At 31.0% G+C, this 16,664-nt stretch overlaps 3 protein-coding genes across 3 annotated transcripts; 1 reads left to right on the top strand and 2 right to left on the bottom strand.

Moving 5' to 3' along the window:
- The first annotated feature begins 2,084 nt into the window (after positions 1-2,084).
- Positions 2,085-2,713, top strand: LOC7494588 (ethylene-responsive transcription factor LEP). The gene has a single exon (XM_024591110.2). It carries the CDS (start codon positions 2,180-2,182, stop codon positions 2,609-2,611), a length of 432 nt encoding a protein of 143 aa, XP_024446878.1. The 5' UTR covers positions 2,085-2,179; the 3' UTR covers positions 2,612-2,713.
- A 537-nt stretch (positions 2,714-3,250) lies between these two features.
- LOC7493852 (histone-lysine N-methyltransferase, H3 lysine-9 specific SUVH1) lies at positions 3,251-4,537 on the bottom strand. The gene is made up of 2 exons (XM_002325535.3): positions 4,442-4,537; positions 3,251-4,302 (listed from the first exon to the last, which is right to left on the bottom strand). Exon 2 carries the CDS (start codon positions 4,193-4,195, stop codon positions 3,308-3,310), a length of 888 nt encoding a protein of 295 aa, XP_002325571.1. The 5' UTR covers positions 4,196-4,302; positions 4,442-4,537; the 3' UTR covers positions 3,251-3,307.
- A 3,834-nt stretch (positions 4,538-8,371) lies between these two features.
- Positions 8,372-9,697, bottom strand: LOC7467448 (allergen Asp f 7 homolog). The gene is made up of 2 exons (XM_006371414.3): positions 9,328-9,697; positions 8,372-8,732 (listed from the first exon to the last, which is right to left on the bottom strand). The coding sequence occupies exons 1-2, from the start codon at positions 9,592-9,594 to the stop codon at positions 8,634-8,636; spliced, it is 366 nt and encodes a 121-aa protein (XP_006371476.1). The 5' UTR covers positions 9,595-9,697; the 3' UTR covers positions 8,372-8,633.
- Positions 9,698-16,664: the final 6,967 nt, after the last annotated feature.

The following is a 16,664-nucleotide window of genomic DNA, read 5'->3' as shown; positions in this document are numbered from 1 at the left end:
TAAATTAAAGATAATTAAAAAATTAATTTTAAAAAAATAATGTAGAATGATAAAATTATAAAAGAAAATAAGAAAAAAGAATCTTGAACTGTATAAATTTTCAAACTCGTTTACTTGTCATTAGATCGAAAGCATGACAAATATAGATCGAAAGTATGACAAATAAAAAAACTACGAAGCTCATTCCCAGACAAATCAAATACCAAAGGATAAAAATTAAAAGAAAAGTCAATCATATAAAAAATTGTTATTAAAAGAATGAGTGAAAATTGAAATAAAAAATAAATTAAATGGCATAAAAAAATTAAATTGGAGGGTTAAATTGAAAAGAAAAAAAAAACTTTAACAAAAGAAAAAAAGAAATCAAAAGAACGAGGGCTAAATTGAAAACAATAAAACAACATAAACTTTGATTAAATGATAAAATTAAGAACCAACAAAACTTTAACAAAAGAGCCAAGGAAAAAATCAAAAATCAAAAGAATATGGATCAAATTGAAAAAAATAATATATGACAAATTGTAATTTAAGGACTAAATTGAAAACATAAAAAAACTTTTATAAAAGAACCAAAGACAAAAAAAAAAAAACAATAAAATACATAGGGATTGAAATTGAAAAACCTAAAGAAAAGATGACATACGTGCATTTTTTTCTAAAAAAGAGAAAAAAGAAGAAAAGGAAAAAAACAATCGTCAGCGACAAACCGCCTATCATCCACTGCCATTTGTTGCCTCATAAAAAAAAGAACACGATGGAGCTTCTAAGAACACAATGGAAGGGCAGGTTTGGTCATCGTATGGTGTCGCATGCACCATCCAAAGGGCATGAACGACACTCACGCGTTGGCGCGTCTTCATCACGCTTCAGCATCTTTTTCAAATAAAAATATATTTCTCCAAATGGAAAATACTAGAATGCCCTCCATGAACTCAGAATTACAAAAAAAAAAACATCGTGAAAGGACACAAATGCCCCATACTTATGCCTTGAATTTTGTCTTTTCTGAAGGTAAAAATATATTTTTGTTGCAAATAATAAGTGAAAAAACAAAAAAGTTTTTGGTCAATTGTTCTAATTTTTTTCTTACCTAAGAGATAAATAAGTATTTCGATATTTTTTAAGTTTTTAAAAAGACAAAATAACTCTTGCTCAACAACTCTAGATTGTGTTGATTTCAGGGGTAGAAACATATTTTTACTGTGCAAAATTTTTTTAAAAGATTAACATACCCCTTGAATAATTTTTTAATATCCAATGGACCTCTAAAAAAGACTAAATTACCCTTATACAAAGCCTCTCATTATTTCCATCAAATGGAAAAATAGTAATTTAACTATAGTAATAAATTATGTATATAGCTGCAACGAAGCTTGCACGCCCTATCCCTATAAGATTTTGTTAATATATATATATATATATATATATATATATATATATATATATATATATATATATATAAACATTGATCCCTAGAAAATTTAATCAAAATAAAAACTTTTTTGTTTCCGATTTCATGAACTGCAAGCTACAAACTCAACCACTTTGTATTTTGCCATAATCAAGTAGGGGTGAGGAGGTATCAACAACTCCACCAGGGTAGGTAAAGAAAACTGGAGAAACAATTTCAGCTTTCCCTATGCTTGTTGTTGGAAGTTCCAGTTAATCACCATTGATGTGATGGACGTTTTGCCATTACTTTGCACACATGCAGCTTGATTCATAGATTGTTTATAAAAAAACATTTTGGATTTCTTAAAAAAAGTGAGATAGAGATCGCTAGCTAGAATATGCCAACAGGTAGCAAATGCCTCGTGGATTCCATTGATTTGTGCGTTTTGTTCACACTAGTCGTGTCATTAGCGAGGAATTTAAGGAGGCAAAACCCTACAAACAGCCATTAGAGAAACAAGATATCATGAACATATCCATTACTTTACTCTTTGATGAGCTATGCATATTACCTGCCCCTCTTGACTACTATGAAAATATTGATAAATTAACATGAAAATGACTTCTAATTTATTATGGCTCTACCAATCTAGTGAGGGATCAAGAGTGGATAATTTAACCAGCAAAGGCCACCTTGATTATGCAACTGAATTTGCATATAAATCCACTCCCCTCTTTTCCCTCCTCCCATAGCCAGCTCAACCTGTAATAATTAACATCAAGAAGAATGGAAAACTTCCCTCCATTGCTTTACAGAAACCCCAAAAGAAGCTCTAGGCAATCAAGTAGATACCTTGGAGTAAGGAGAAGACCATGGGGGAGATATGCTGCCGAGATTCGCAATCCATATACTAAAGAGAGGCATTGGCTAGGCACGTTTGACACTGCTGAGGAAGCTGCTGTAGCATATGATCTATCCTCCATCTCTTTTAGTGGCATTGAAAGAGCTCGTACCAACTTTTACTACCCTTTCTTCGCGCATCCCTCTCCTTCACAAGAGGCGCCTCCACCTCCACTGCCACCGCCTGAGATGGAGAAGGGTGATCAACTTGGTATGGAGGACGTAGGTACCACACAAGATGACGAGTCTATTGTTATTGCTTCTATCTTGCAAAGCTTTTGCCAGTCCACTAGTTATTCTTTCCATCCACAAATTTAGAATTGCTTCCTGGTAATTAACTATTTCCTTTCCATAAAGATGGCAATAACGCTCTTGAAATCCTTTTGAAGGCCGGGAATGGAAAGTAGAGAATTTCAGCAATGAGCATGTTTTATTCTCATTTCCTTTTGCTTTACAAGTTAATATTATAGTTATTTGGGGGGCAAAAAACAAAAAAAAAAAAAAAACTATTAGAGTTTATATCATACGAAATTTTATTTTTAAAAAAGGGTAATTTTCTTTTCCAAATTCTGAGTTTGAATTTTAGGTACAAAGTGAAGTAAGCCAACACAGAGGGACGCTTTTAAGATTGTTGGGAGAGGAGACTTACCGAGTCTCGATCGAAACTCAAACTAGCTGAAAATATTCTTTATCAGAAAAAAAACTTGGTCGAAGTCAAAGGTAGCAAACTTGTTCCGGGTTTAAAGCTCGGGTTATTGAGTCTATTCAAAATAATTTAATTTTAAGATTTTTAAATGAAAAATAAAAAGCTATTATTTTGAAAAATTAAATAAATTAAGTTTTAACTGGGTTAACAATGTAATTTAACAAAATTAATTTTTATCTAATTTAATTTAAAACTCGATCCAAATCAAATAACAAATTAACGACTTATTAAGTTGTTCTACTAGCCTATGCTGAGTTTAATAATTCTAATAGAAGTTAGAGATTTTTTAAACAAATACCAAACATTTGCTAAGAGCAATTCTGGATAATAGATAGATTTTTAACAATACTGAGTAAGTCATTACAAATTCTGGCGACACGCAAAGTTTCAGTAGGCAATGATAAAGCTCCCTTGCGGAAAAATGAAGAGGCTTCTGCTTCTGCTGCTGCTTCTGCTAGGTTACTCCATAATTCCATCAGTAAATATTGCAAAATTTCCATGGATGGAGCATGCAATCCCAGTAAGCACATTTCCATTCGGAAAAAGAAAATATCGCCAATCTCAACTCCAGGAACTGTTCCAATTCTCTTCCTCATATTTGTTCGCACCTGTTTAGTCATCAAAATATTCCCTGCTTTCAGATCCGCCCGCCTAATAATCCCAGCAGGCGATTCCTTAGCATCTTCTAATTGACTAAGCCTTCTCCTAAGTGCATCGAACCTCATTTGTATACTATGAACTACTTCCCTGTTACCATCATCCCTTTCAGACAAACTAACTCCTACAACAAAATTATTCTCATCAACAGACAAGGTAAAATCCAAATCTTGAATCTTCCTCGCTCTTTTCTGCGAAGAAGACTTGGGTCTCCGCTTAGCTGAGCCCGTGCTACCATCATAGGACTCATATTCTCCATCAAAAGCATCCCCGTTGGACTCTGTAGCTCTAAACGAGCGAAGGGGAGCTGCAGGAGTGGTGTGTGTCTGTTGGTTAAGGTCAGGTGTTGCTTGTGAACCCTGTGGTGCACTAAAAGGATAAAATGGTGCAAACCCAGATGAGTAGGGCCCAAAAGGTGGTGCTTTGGAACTAGAAGGAAACACCGGTACTAAAGTACGCAGTGGTTCCACATCCAAAACTCTTGTCTTATCAATTATAGGTGTTGAATTATTACCTGATCCACCTCCTTCCATTACCATTTAACACAAACAAAGACAGCTCACAAAATACCAACAAACATCAATAAGCCAGTGACCTAAAAACCAAAAAAAAAAACCCAATTCACTGCATGCTTGATTCTCTCTTCCTGCAACAAGAAAGAGGAAATTAAGGTCTGCATGTTGTTAAAATAAGCAGAAATTGAAGATCTCTAAAGTTATTTGGACCCACATTTTGAAATTAATCAATAAATTACAACAAAAGAAGAGAAGGGTTAGATTATTTACCTCTCAACAATTTGTTGAATGCTTAATTAGGGCTTGTAGAGAGAGAGAGGCAGAGAAAGAAACTGAGAGTAATAGAGACGGGTTTGTGACTTTGTGTATGAAGAGACAGGAATAACTATATCTTTGACCTTAGAGTTTTTAAAATGTTTCACTTTCACCCCTCTTAGTTTTAAGTTTTCAATATCACTCTCATGATTTCCTAAAAGTTCAATAATTTCATTGATATTCAATAAAATAAAAATAAATTAATATTATTCGCATACTTTGTTCATGGAAAATATAACAATAGCAATTGCAGCTCGTTGATAAGAACGGAGTGATACCGGGGTGATTAGGATCGTGATTCAATATTTTTTAAAATAATTTTATTTAAAAATATATATTAAAATAATTTTTTTATATTTTTTTATTTTAACATTAACACATCAAAAAATACTAAAAAAACTTATTAATTTAACATTTTTTCAAACCAAAAACACTTAAAAGCATAAATAGAAGTTTTGCATGTTTGATATTGTAGTAGCTCCTGTATTTTATTATGTTTATAATTACATTTAGTTAATTAAATAATTTTTAATTTTTGCATTGAATCTCACACATGGTTGGATTTTTAAACTTAGTTTTATAAAAGTTAAAATAATTTATTTTTCATTTAACATAAAACATTATTTTATAATAATTTTTATCAAACACATATTTTTTAAAAAGATAGAAAATAAAAAGATCTTTTCAATATATTTTTCTACTACTCATTCAACCTAATTAAAATTTATATTAATTTTTTTAAAAATATATTATTAAAGATAATATATGCTAAAGTTGTAATCTAGATTTTATCCGCATACTTTTACGTAGTCATGGATTCAAATTCATGTTGAAACTATAGTAACTGGTTTCATAAGTTAGCCCACTAAGATATTTTGGGGCCACTTGAATATTTTGAACAAAAAGGAAACAAAATTTTGAGCCTGAATATTTACGTTAAAAAAATGAGGCAGACAGTAAAACAGCAGATATGAGAGTACCAAAGTAAACAATCTCCAACTCACGTACCTCTTTCCTCCGCCGTTTGCGGCTGCGTTCTCCAACATCACCGCGGCGGAGCTGAAATTTGAGAACCAAGTTATTCATATAGTGTTCAATCCTCATAAAATCCAGCCACCAAGCATTAAAGTCTCACTCGAATTTGTTCTTCTTATGCATGATTAAATGACATATTGTCCACTATGGAAATTTGTCATGTGATTTTCCAAGACAACGCTATTTCTTCCTGCGTAGGATCTATTTCTTTAATTTTCAGAGAAGAGCACTTAATTTTAACAATATTTATGAACTTTGTCTTTTGCAACCACGCACGAATGTAAATACCTCAGAGCAACTTTATCATGGATGAAGCTAAGATACCATTCAATGGAGCACATGTGATCACGTTATAAAATATCCAATGACATGCACAACTCAAAATTGAAACCTAGCTCAGGCTCAATTATTTTTTTACTAACAATCTGAACTAAACTTCTTTAGGCAGTGCTACAAATTTTAAATTGCGAAAGATTAGTTGTGGTAGTCAAAGGAGATGAATGTTGCTTCGTATGTACTCGATAGATGGCCAGCACTTTACCATGATCAGGCTAGTATTTTTTTTAATTGAAAAGAAAACAATATTTGAGCACTATTAGCATGTTTTTTTAAAAAAAAACTGATGACTTGAATTATAGATCCTATTGGATCAAATAAGATGCTTAGATTTAATTATATGATGAAAGAAAACGATAATAAATGGACCAAATTTAAAAAGAAAAGGTGATTATGTTGACTTGTCAAAAGAAAAAAAAATTATGAAGCTCAATTTCAAGACAATCAAATGTTAAATGATGAAATTGAAGAAAAATGGCAAAAAAAAACGTCTACAATCAAGCCGAGTTATCATGGCAAACTCACGAGTCACAACTCAGGTTGTGAGGTCGAGCTAACATCATAGAAAATAAATAAATAAAATAACAATGTTCAATTCCTAACAATTCAAATGTAGAAGGATGAAAGCAGAAAAAATCGGTTAATAAAAACAACTCCAAAATAATAAAACACCAGCAAACTTGGGTAAGGGTAAAGTCGCCAAACCTCTCAAGAAAAATCATATGAACTAGATAACCTAATAGAAGATAAAATGATAAAAACTATGAAGCTCAATTCTTAAAAAAAAAAATTGTTGATGGGTGGAGCAGAGAAAATATTCAATGTTAAAATAACTACATGAAAAAAAAATCAGAACTAACACAGGCAAACCCACTGGACACGTGACCTAAGTCATGATATTAGGATAACCTCATAGAAAGAAAAACAAAAAAAAATAATGAAGCTCAATCTTCAAGAAAACCAATGTTGAAGGATGAAATCGAAAAAGAAAATCGATGAAAAAAAAGAGTGATGTCAATCCAGGTTAATATTCCATGTTGAAGGATGAAATTGAAAAAAAAAATCAATTCTAAAGTATAAAAAATAGCAATTAAAAGTATGTGAACCAAATTTGACATAAAAATAAAATGAAACAAAATGCTAACGCGTGAAATTGAAAAAAAGTCAATTAAAAAAAGGATAAAAAAACAAATAGCAATTAAAAAAATAAAGACCAAATTTGATATAAGAATTAAATCAAATCAAATTCTAAGGGACGAAATTGAAAAATAAAGTCAATAAAAAAAACATATTCAGGATAAAATAAATAGTAATAAAAAAAATAAGAACCACATTTAATACATTGAACAAATGAGATGACATCTTTCAAATTTTAAAGGTCAGTGTGATTCCTAATGAGAGGAGAGAAAAAGAAAAGGATGAACAAGAAAAAAAGATCATGAGAGCTCAACCATTGTGCTAACACTAACACACACCACATCATTGGGAAAAGCATAGCACGACACTTTCAATGCCATTGTATAAGTCACGTTTGGCCAGCATGGTGATCCTTATATGCCTCCTGAAGACCATAAAACCCTTCCACCTGTTGGCATGTATGTTGTACATGCCACCCTATTTTCCCTGCACATTACCTCAATCTCCATGCTTGTTTTAGTTTCAATCTTCATCTCTTAACCCTTAGTTTTTTTATAATAAAAAATAGTCAACTTCTATTTTATTTTGCAAAATTGAGCATCGACTGACCATTGAAAATTTTCCTCGATATTGCATGATCTCTATATCAAGACAACCAAAACAAACTACCAAGTCAAATCTTAAATGAAGCTAGTGCAATAGGATCAAATTGAAAATAAAAAGTTAAGGAACTCAAAAAAAAACAAAAAGGTACATGAACTTGCCTTTTAATGGTCCAAATTTGTCCCTAATTTTAGAGGGAAAAAAATGGACATTTCTTTAAGTTTCAATTTCAGTCCATGAAGCTCTAATTATTGTAAATCAATAAAATTGACATTTGTTTCACAAAACTGAGATTTAATTGAGGGACATAATATTTTCTTGATGCCTTGAGATCCTCGCATAAATGGAAGAAAAACAATTACTAAGACCAATCACAAATTAAAGCAATTTTGAAGGATCAAATTGTAAGACAAAGAAATTAAAAAATATAAATATTAAAAAAAAATATTTTAAAAAACAATCACTACCGTATTCTTAAACATTTTCTAATTAAAAATATATCACTTTTTTTTACCCAAAATTATCTTTTTAAAACTTGGGTAAACTCAATAGATTTAATCAGGACCTAATCGATCTAGTTTATTTCACAAAAAAAATAAAAAAAAATAACTTGGTATCATCTATTTAAAAACCTAGATTAAAAACCAAGTAAAACCTAATTTTTTTTTGGTCATTTGAAAAATATAAAGTTGGGTTGGGTTTAAAAACTCTGCCCAAAATAGAAACAAGTCCATTATCTCAAGCCTTCCACTGTAACCCTTTGCTAACCTAAAATTAAAACCCCTAAATAAGAACCTTAGCATATATGATACTCGTACAGTGAAAATGGTATTAGATTTAAGATTTACAGACCTTTCCATATGGCAACCACAAATCCTCGCCACCCTAGTGAGAGAGAAAGACACAATCCTAAGTGCGCACAATAAATACGACTAGTCCTGTCATCTACAGTGAAGATGTTTTATTAATGGACTTTTAGCAAAGCTAATTTGGCATTTTGGTGTGGCCGTCAGATTTCTGAGCTTGAGATGTTGAATTAGGATGTGGTGGTATTAGTCTGCCCCCCTCCCCCTCTGCTTACTGGTGGAGTCCGCCTCGCAAGAGCACTTACTGCTGCATCTGTAGAAGGATCTTCCTATAAGCACATAACAAATCAAACAAGACATTGATCAGTATATAATACTTTCGTCGAACTAATAATCATGAGTCCGTATCTAGAAATGGAAGATTATCACCATCATGAATGTTTAGTTTAAGTGATTTCAGTATAGTGTCACGCTTTCCCGTTACTGGGGCTGGGGGTTTTCATTATGAGATATCAGGATCGATATTGGGGACTTGAGAATTCCTCCGTTTGTGTAGTCCGAAAGGGTTAAGAAAAAACGTTTAATATCACACTGATATGTGATAAAGTCGCATTACATAGGCCAGTGAGACTGTACTGTACTGGTATTCCTCCATTTCACGAGAGGTTTTGAACAGTTGGAACCTCTTCTCTATAACAAAAAAAAAAAAGTCATGTTTTACAGGTTGAATTCATAAGCTAGGGCAAAAACATAGCTAGATTTGCTCGATGCATGGGTTGTGTACCTGTTTACTCACCTTGGCTTGAATTAGCAGCAATATATTTGCATTTTATGAGTCTTAGAAAGACATAGAGTTGTACATGTGTGTGTGTGTGTGTGTGTGTGTGAGAGAGAGAGAGAGAGAGAGTGAGGGAGAGAGATTACAGAGGTATCTGTGGGAGGATCAGCTTGTGGGTCTGAAGTTCTTGTTGGAGGAGGATATTGTGGGCTTTCTTCAGAGGCTTTTTCATCATCTTCTTGCTTTGAACTTGAAGTTGATGAGCTTTCTTGGGTTATCCTTTGGTGATCAACAGTACCCAGTCCCAAACACCTGAGAAGAGCATTGAAACCTGCAACAAAAATGGAAGGGCTATGAGAGATTTGAAGAACATCTCCCTGTATCTCCTCCTTTGTTGATGACCCTTTATCCATTTTGAATCTCCTCTCCTCTCCTCTCCTCTCCTCCTTGTTCTTTGATCTACCTCAACAGCTAGCCTCACTTCAGTAGGTCTCCCTAATGGCTGTCTGGTGTATGGTGTATATTATTGGGAACGTTCGGGAACGCGGCTGCGGCTGCGTTCCTAAAAAATTTAATTTTTTTTTTTATTAAAATTTAATATAATTTGTATATTTTGAATCGTTTTGATATGTTGATATCAAAAATAATTTTTAAAAAATAAAAAAATATCATTGGCATGTATTTTGACATGAAAAATTATTTAAAAAGCACTCGCAATTACACTGTCAAACACCCTCTTAATGCGACTTGATAGCCGTTGACGTCAAGTACGAAACAGTCCCCGGTTCTTGTCCCTTCAATTTAACACGTACGTGGTGGGTGCCTTTTATGACCCAATCTAATGAATTTCACGAATGAGTCAATGGAAAAGATTTCAATTTGTATGCATGAGGAATTACAAAGTAAATTCAACAATCCACATCATGAGGCTTATGACATGGTTTAATTACCTACAAAGTAAATTCAAAGTAAATTCAACAATCCACATCATGAGGCTTATGACATGGTTTAATTACCTACAAAGTAAATTCAACAATCCAATTACCTCAAAAGATGCTCTAATAGAGAGTTAATTTGAGTGGAACTACCTTTCAGTACTTCCAATTTCCATATCATACATGTAGCACCCTTTCATCCATAGTTATTAAATCTAAGATGAAGGTTAAACACTACTAGAAAATTCATAAATACAAATGAAAATACCGAGGGAATATTTCCGTCGATAAATTTTCGAGGGATTTTACCGACGGAAATATTCCCTCGGTATATACCGAGGGAATTACCGTGGGAAAAAAAATTAAAACAAAGCAAAAAAAATGATGACGTGTCATTTTTACCAACAAAATTACCGACGGAATAAATTCCGTCGGTAAATTTGTTGGTAAATTGTGAACACTGTTCATCATGTTAATTACAAAGGGAATCACCGACGGAATATTCCGTCGGTATTTTCCAGAGAGTAAATCACCGACGGATTGAAAAGTCGTCGGTGTTATTTGGCGGTTTTCTGAAAAAATTCAATTAATTTAAAATTTTCATTTAAATATTACAAACGGAATCACCGACGGATTGAAAAATCGCCGGTAATTTTTTTGTGGTTTCTGAAAAAATTTTACGAAATTGAAAATTTAAATTAAATATTACCGATGGAATTACTGATGGAATAATTAAAAAATATTAATATTTAATTATCCGTCGGTAAATCCGTCGGTAAAGCGTCCCAATAAAAAGCCTGAATGCCCTTATTTCACAAGAGACAGACTCGTTTCTTATTATTATTCTTCTTCTTCTTGTTCTTCTACTTCTTCTTCTTCTTCTTCTTCTTCACTATATGTAAAAAACATCATTAAGGTATGTCTTCTTCTTCTTCTTCTTCACTTTATGTAAAAAACATTATTTCTTATCTATTTCTTTCTCTTGTTTTATCTCCTCATCTCCTTCTCTTTTCCTCCATGCTTGGGTATGTCTTCTTCTTCTTTCTTCTTTTATCCTCTTAGTTTTTTTTTTAATTAATATGCTTAATGAAATTTTTTTTCTCTCCTTAGCTTCACTTGCAACTACATTAAGGTAAGATTTTTCTTTTTTCTTCTTTTTTCATGATTTTTTTCACTATATTTGTTCTTTATTTTATTTTTAATTGTTTTTGTTCTTAATAATTGTATAAATGTTGTTGTGAGATTTTTTTTTCATATGAGATCAATTTTTAGTAGATTTATTTATAGGACTTTTAAATTTTTAGCAATTGCAACTTCATTTTTTTCATATGAATTTTTTTAGTTGAATTTATTTTTTTATTTTATTTATTTGTTGCAAATTTGTTTGAATTGATTTTCTTATTCTTTTTTCCAAGCATTTTGAGTATATATTATACAGTGTTAATTTATGTTAATTTAATTATTTTATAATTTTATAAAATGAATTTTTTTAAAATGTTTTTCAATAATTACCGACGGAATTTCTGTCGGTAATTCCGTCGGTACGTCCGTCGGTAATTCCGTCGGTAAATCCCTCGGTAATTCCGTTGGTAATAAAAAAATTATTACCGACGCGTCTGTTCCGTCAGTAAATCCATCGGTAATTCTATTACCAACGGATTTACCGACAGACAAAACATTACCGACGAACGATTCACCGACGGATCATTTCCGTCTTTGATTCCGTCGGTAATATAATTACCGATGGAATATGTGTCTTACACCGACAGAAAAATTCCGTCGGTAAAACTGTTAAATCTTGTAGTGAAACTGGTACAAAAATACGGGTTATGGGTTTAATGGATTAAAATGATATAGTTTTAAAAAAATTAACTGAAATTTTTTTAAAATTTTGATTAGATTACAAGTTGACTAGTCATAAAACCTGAAAAAACCGAAAAAAAGTTGCCCATTTGAGAGAAAACTTAACTAATATCAGCAAAACTATAACCAATGAACATGGCAGTAACAGGTTGGGAATGAGACAGAATGCCAAGTGCCAAAGGGCAATAAGTATTATTAAAGAGGCATGACACAAACGAAGCTACCCCTTACCTACTCCTGGGAAGGGATGTCAGACCATACAGCTTGTTCAATTCATTAATGTCGTTCTCGGTTTGTCTTCTAAAACCTACTCTGATCATATACATGTATTATATTCTTAAAACTGCTCTAACTGGGATTGCAGGTCTGGCCATGAAGAATCTCTCCTAATAAACTATTTTATTACGAGTCTGGATACAGTACTGCATGTATATTTTATCCCATTAATTGTAGGCATCGAAGTTTCAATCTCACCTAACATTTCGATGATCATAATATGATAACACGAACAAGTATATCGATCATCGGAGCTCACATCGAAGCATTCCTACGAATGAAGTAATTGTTCGTACTCCACCTGCACATGGCATGATCGTTCGCATGATTTGATTGCCTTCTATTCTTTGGATATGGATCATCTTCAATACTGTAAGGAAAGAACCCAGCAATCGGTACTTGATACATACTTTTATATATGGGGAAGATAAAATCAATATCAGAATTAAAGGAAAGTCTATAAATATACCCTTATTATGCCATTTATTAATCCTATTGTAGAATGTTTTTTGTGGGGTTAATTACTTACCTTTGTTTTCGTATTAGAATCTCTCCTATTTCAACCTTACAGTAAAAACACCGCATTTCTCATTATTTTTATAATTTTAGACACAAATTTATTCAAAAATTCCCATTCCAATTATGATTTTGGATAAAAAAAGAATTCACCAGAAAAGAAAAATGAATAGCAATTAAAGAAAATTACATTTTACATAATTAAGTTCTGAATTTATATATAGAAAGTGTAAAATTTAAATAAGATTAAATAAAATTACCAATAATGTATTATCAAAAACAAATTACTATCAGTGCATATATCAATTAATTTAATTAATATGCACTTGAGGGTCTAGCTCAATAGTCAACAGGTGAGGCTTGTCTTGTCCTCGTCCCGAGTTCGAACCTCCATGTGCACGCCTGTCATCCTCGCGGTGTCTTTCCTGTCTACTGGGCTTGCAGGATGTTCAGTAGACCCAGGGAATAGTCGTGGTGCGCGCCAGCTGGCCCGGACACCCCGGGTTATCAAAAAAAAAATAATTTAATTAATACACATCAAATAAAAATTTTGACAAAAAACAAAAAAAAAATAGAGTTTCATTTTATGAAAAAAAAAAGGGTGATAAGTTAGAAAATTATGTTTACAAATTATAAGTACACGTCTTGAATAAAAATAAAGAAGAAAACAAATAAAAATGGTGGGAAAATTTTATATTTCCTTGTCTATTACTTACTTCATGGATAAGTATAAAGTCCAACATCAAAAAAGAAAAAAAGAAAAAAAAATCTAAATTCATCTCTAACCTTTTTATTTTTTAATTTAAATGGGTCAAATTACTCCCTTATACATTCATTACAACCAGCTCGGTTAGCTAATGAGGACAAAAATTTTAGGATTTAAATTCGCAATTATTTGACTAATAATGTTCTAATAGTATTTCAGGAACACTCAAAATTGTGAAATTTTATTAATGATTTAGGGTGATTATGTAACAACGCAAACTTTGGAATTAACCATTCCATATCTGAGTGTTTTTAAGCATTGAAAAACTGAAATTTAAAAATAAAACTTAATTTTGTGTTTGAAATTAATTTTTGATATTATAATATTATTTGTGAGTTTGTAAAGATTGTTTACAGAGTTTTTTTAAGGAGATTAATGTTCTGAAAGAAGAGTTTAATAAACAATAATTAAAAGAGTAAATTATAAATTAGTTCTAGTTTTGTAAAATAAATTAAATAGTCCCTCTTGTTTTAATTAAATAATTCTTTGATCAGTGTTAACCATATTTAATTTAATATTTTTTATTTTAAAAAATATATTTTTCTTCTCTTCAATCTTTCCATGTTATCTATTTTTTCACCTTTTTGTTTTTCTAAAACAAATAAATGGAAAAAGACCATGAAGTTAAAGAAAATAATAAAATTACAAATAGATTTAAGAATATGGAGACTAATTAGTTATTTTTTAACTACAGAAAATATTTAATTCATTTTGCAAAACTACAAGGATTAATTTATAATTTACTCTAATTAAAAGGAGTCCAATTCAAACACTAAATACATAATTGGAGAACTAAAATCAAAAAAACAAATTATTGCACTTATCTATCAAAACTGGACATTTAATTTAATGAAAACTATTCATTAAAATAATGTGTTGAATAGGGTCAAGTGCTATTTTTTAAAATTATAAATATTTATATAATAAGATTAGAAAACATACTAGAAGAACTCATCCACCTTGACTTTTATTTAATTTATTACATAATAAAAATTCAAACTTATAAACACTTAGAAAAAATATATTTTTTTTAATATAGAATAAATATTTTTTTTCTTTATTCATTTACAAACTATACCAACATGTAAATTTCTTGTGTTTATAATGGCATGTTATCAGTAAGAAAATTAACAAGCTCATACTCTTTTATTCTATATTGTTTTCCCTAGCATATATTATCTCTTCACACATCTATATATATTTTATTCCTCTCCTATTTAATTACTTAATTATGAAAGAGTCTCGTTTAATGACAAGAAATTTATTTTGCAGGTCAATCATCAACCCAGGACACGGTCAAGGAAAGCTCGGATTCAGTCTGAAGTTTATCACAACTTCATCAGTGCATGCAATTGTTGAAATTAATCGTTAATGGAACTTCGTGAGTCAATCGAAAAAACAATCGAGGTGGATGGAGATTCAAATCTCAAAATGAAAGTGCGTTGTTGCTTTTATATATATAGTGCGAGAGGGAGAGCTGGAGAGATTGCAAAGTTTCCTTCTTTTGTTGCTGTAGAAACTAGCTAATGATTACTGGAACTTCATGAATCCATAAGAAAATAGATTATTCTTGCTAAACAAATTCAATTTGGAATGAAGTTTTCTGTTGTTAATTAATTGAATGATAAAGTGTGTATAAGGCAATACTGTTTCAGTGCCCTAGTATCAATTTCACAATGATATTTCTCCCTCAATTTGTTTTTTTATTTTTTTATTAACGTGGATATTCAAGCAAACTTGCGTATACCTCGACTAATCTCATGGATTTTAAAATTAATGATCATATAAGCCTCCAATAACTCTAAAATTTATAAAACTTAAACTAGTGATCTCTAAAAAATAAATTTATAATTTGACTAATTAAATTATACCTCTTAAAATATTTCTCAGATTGTTTTCTTGAAAGGATCGTACATAATATCACGTTGATATGTGATAAAGGGACATTTCAAATTAAGGATCGGTTCATGATAAACTAGCTAGGGCTTGCAGAAACATTGCTAGATGTTGAATAGTGGCAAAGATTGGTTGAGAGATGGTTTGCTGTATTCGGATTAGAGCATGTTTAGAAAGATGGTGTAAAATATGTTGCTTTAAAATTTAATTTTTATTTTTATAAAATAAATTTTTTTTATGTTTTTAACCGTTTTAACATGTTAATATAAGAATAATTTTTAAAAAATATTATTTAAATATATTTTTAAATAAAAAACATTTCTATAATCTCAATCAAACCTCAATCTGGCTTGTGAAAAAAAAAAAAAAAAACTTTCAGGCTGGATTATGGACGTTAGCTAAAAACCACAAAGCGGACAAAATATAATGATGCGGGCTTCTCATTGTATGCATCTGATCCTAGGCTGTCAGTTTTTGTTTCTCTTTCGATCTGAGCGCAGGCAATGGACAAACATGTCCCCAGGAATGAAGCTGCCCTTCAATAATGTAAGGGATCGCTTTTATTAAACTAATCACATGATTACAGTCGGTAAGACGCAGTATCTAATCTACCACTTCACCATAAGAATACACGTAGATGATTCACTCATACTATACTACAGGTAAAGTTAAAAAAAAATTGAATGTAAAAATATTTTTTTTTATAGAAAAACAATTATGTAAAAGTTTAATTAATATAACTCGATTGACTTTACTGGTCCAAAATAACTCATGAAAATAATTTTTGACTAAATAAAATTTCAAGATAATATTTTTTTAATATTAAAATAACAACATATTAGATTGACTTAGGACAACCTGGTTTGATGTATCAAATTTATAACTCAGGTTATGAGACTATGATAACCCTATAAAAAGTAAATCAAAATAAATTATGAACATAATTTCCAATCAGCCAAATATTAAAAGATAAAATTAAAAAAAATCAATTATAAAATAATCTGAGTTAACATGTCAAACTTACAGCGACTAGAAACAACCTTCCTTGGTTTTTTTTTTTTTTCATCACGATGAGGCCTACTTTACTAGGTGGCACGTGTGACGTCGTTCCTTCTGGTTTGATGTTGGTTTGCTTTTCTTTTTCTTATTTTCTCTCTCCTCAATTTCAACGCTTGACCACTAAAATTTTATAGCAGCTTTTTAATTTATTTTTCTTCCGATTGGTCCATAT

The sequence above is a fragment of the Populus trichocarpa genome, chromosome 19 (assembly GCF_000002775.5).
Source record: "Populus trichocarpa isolate Nisqually-1 chromosome 19, P.trichocarpa_v4.1, whole genome shotgun sequence".
Lineage (NCBI taxonomy): Eukaryota > Viridiplantae > Streptophyta > Magnoliopsida > Malpighiales > Salicaceae > Populus > Populus trichocarpa.
This window is presented reverse-complemented; position numbering and strand designations above follow the sequence as displayed.

Bases quoted from the DNA above. Each gene is read 5' to 3' on its own strand.
- LOC7494588 (XM_024591110.2), top strand. From the start codon at position 2,180: ATGGAAAACTTCCCTCCATTGCTTTACAGAAACCCCAAAAGAAGCTCT.
- LOC7467448 (XM_006371414.3), bottom strand. From the start codon at position 9,594: ATGGATAAAGGGTCATCAACAAAGGAGGAGATACAGGGAGATGTTCTT. The intron at 8,733-9,327 runs GTAATCTCTCTC...ATGTGCTTATAG, and splicing joins ATCCTCCCACAGATACCTCT to GAAGATCCTTCTACAGATGC.
- LOC7493852 (XM_002325535.3), bottom strand. From the start codon at position 4,195: ATGGTAATGGAAGGAGGTGGATCAGGTAATAATTCAACACCTATAATT.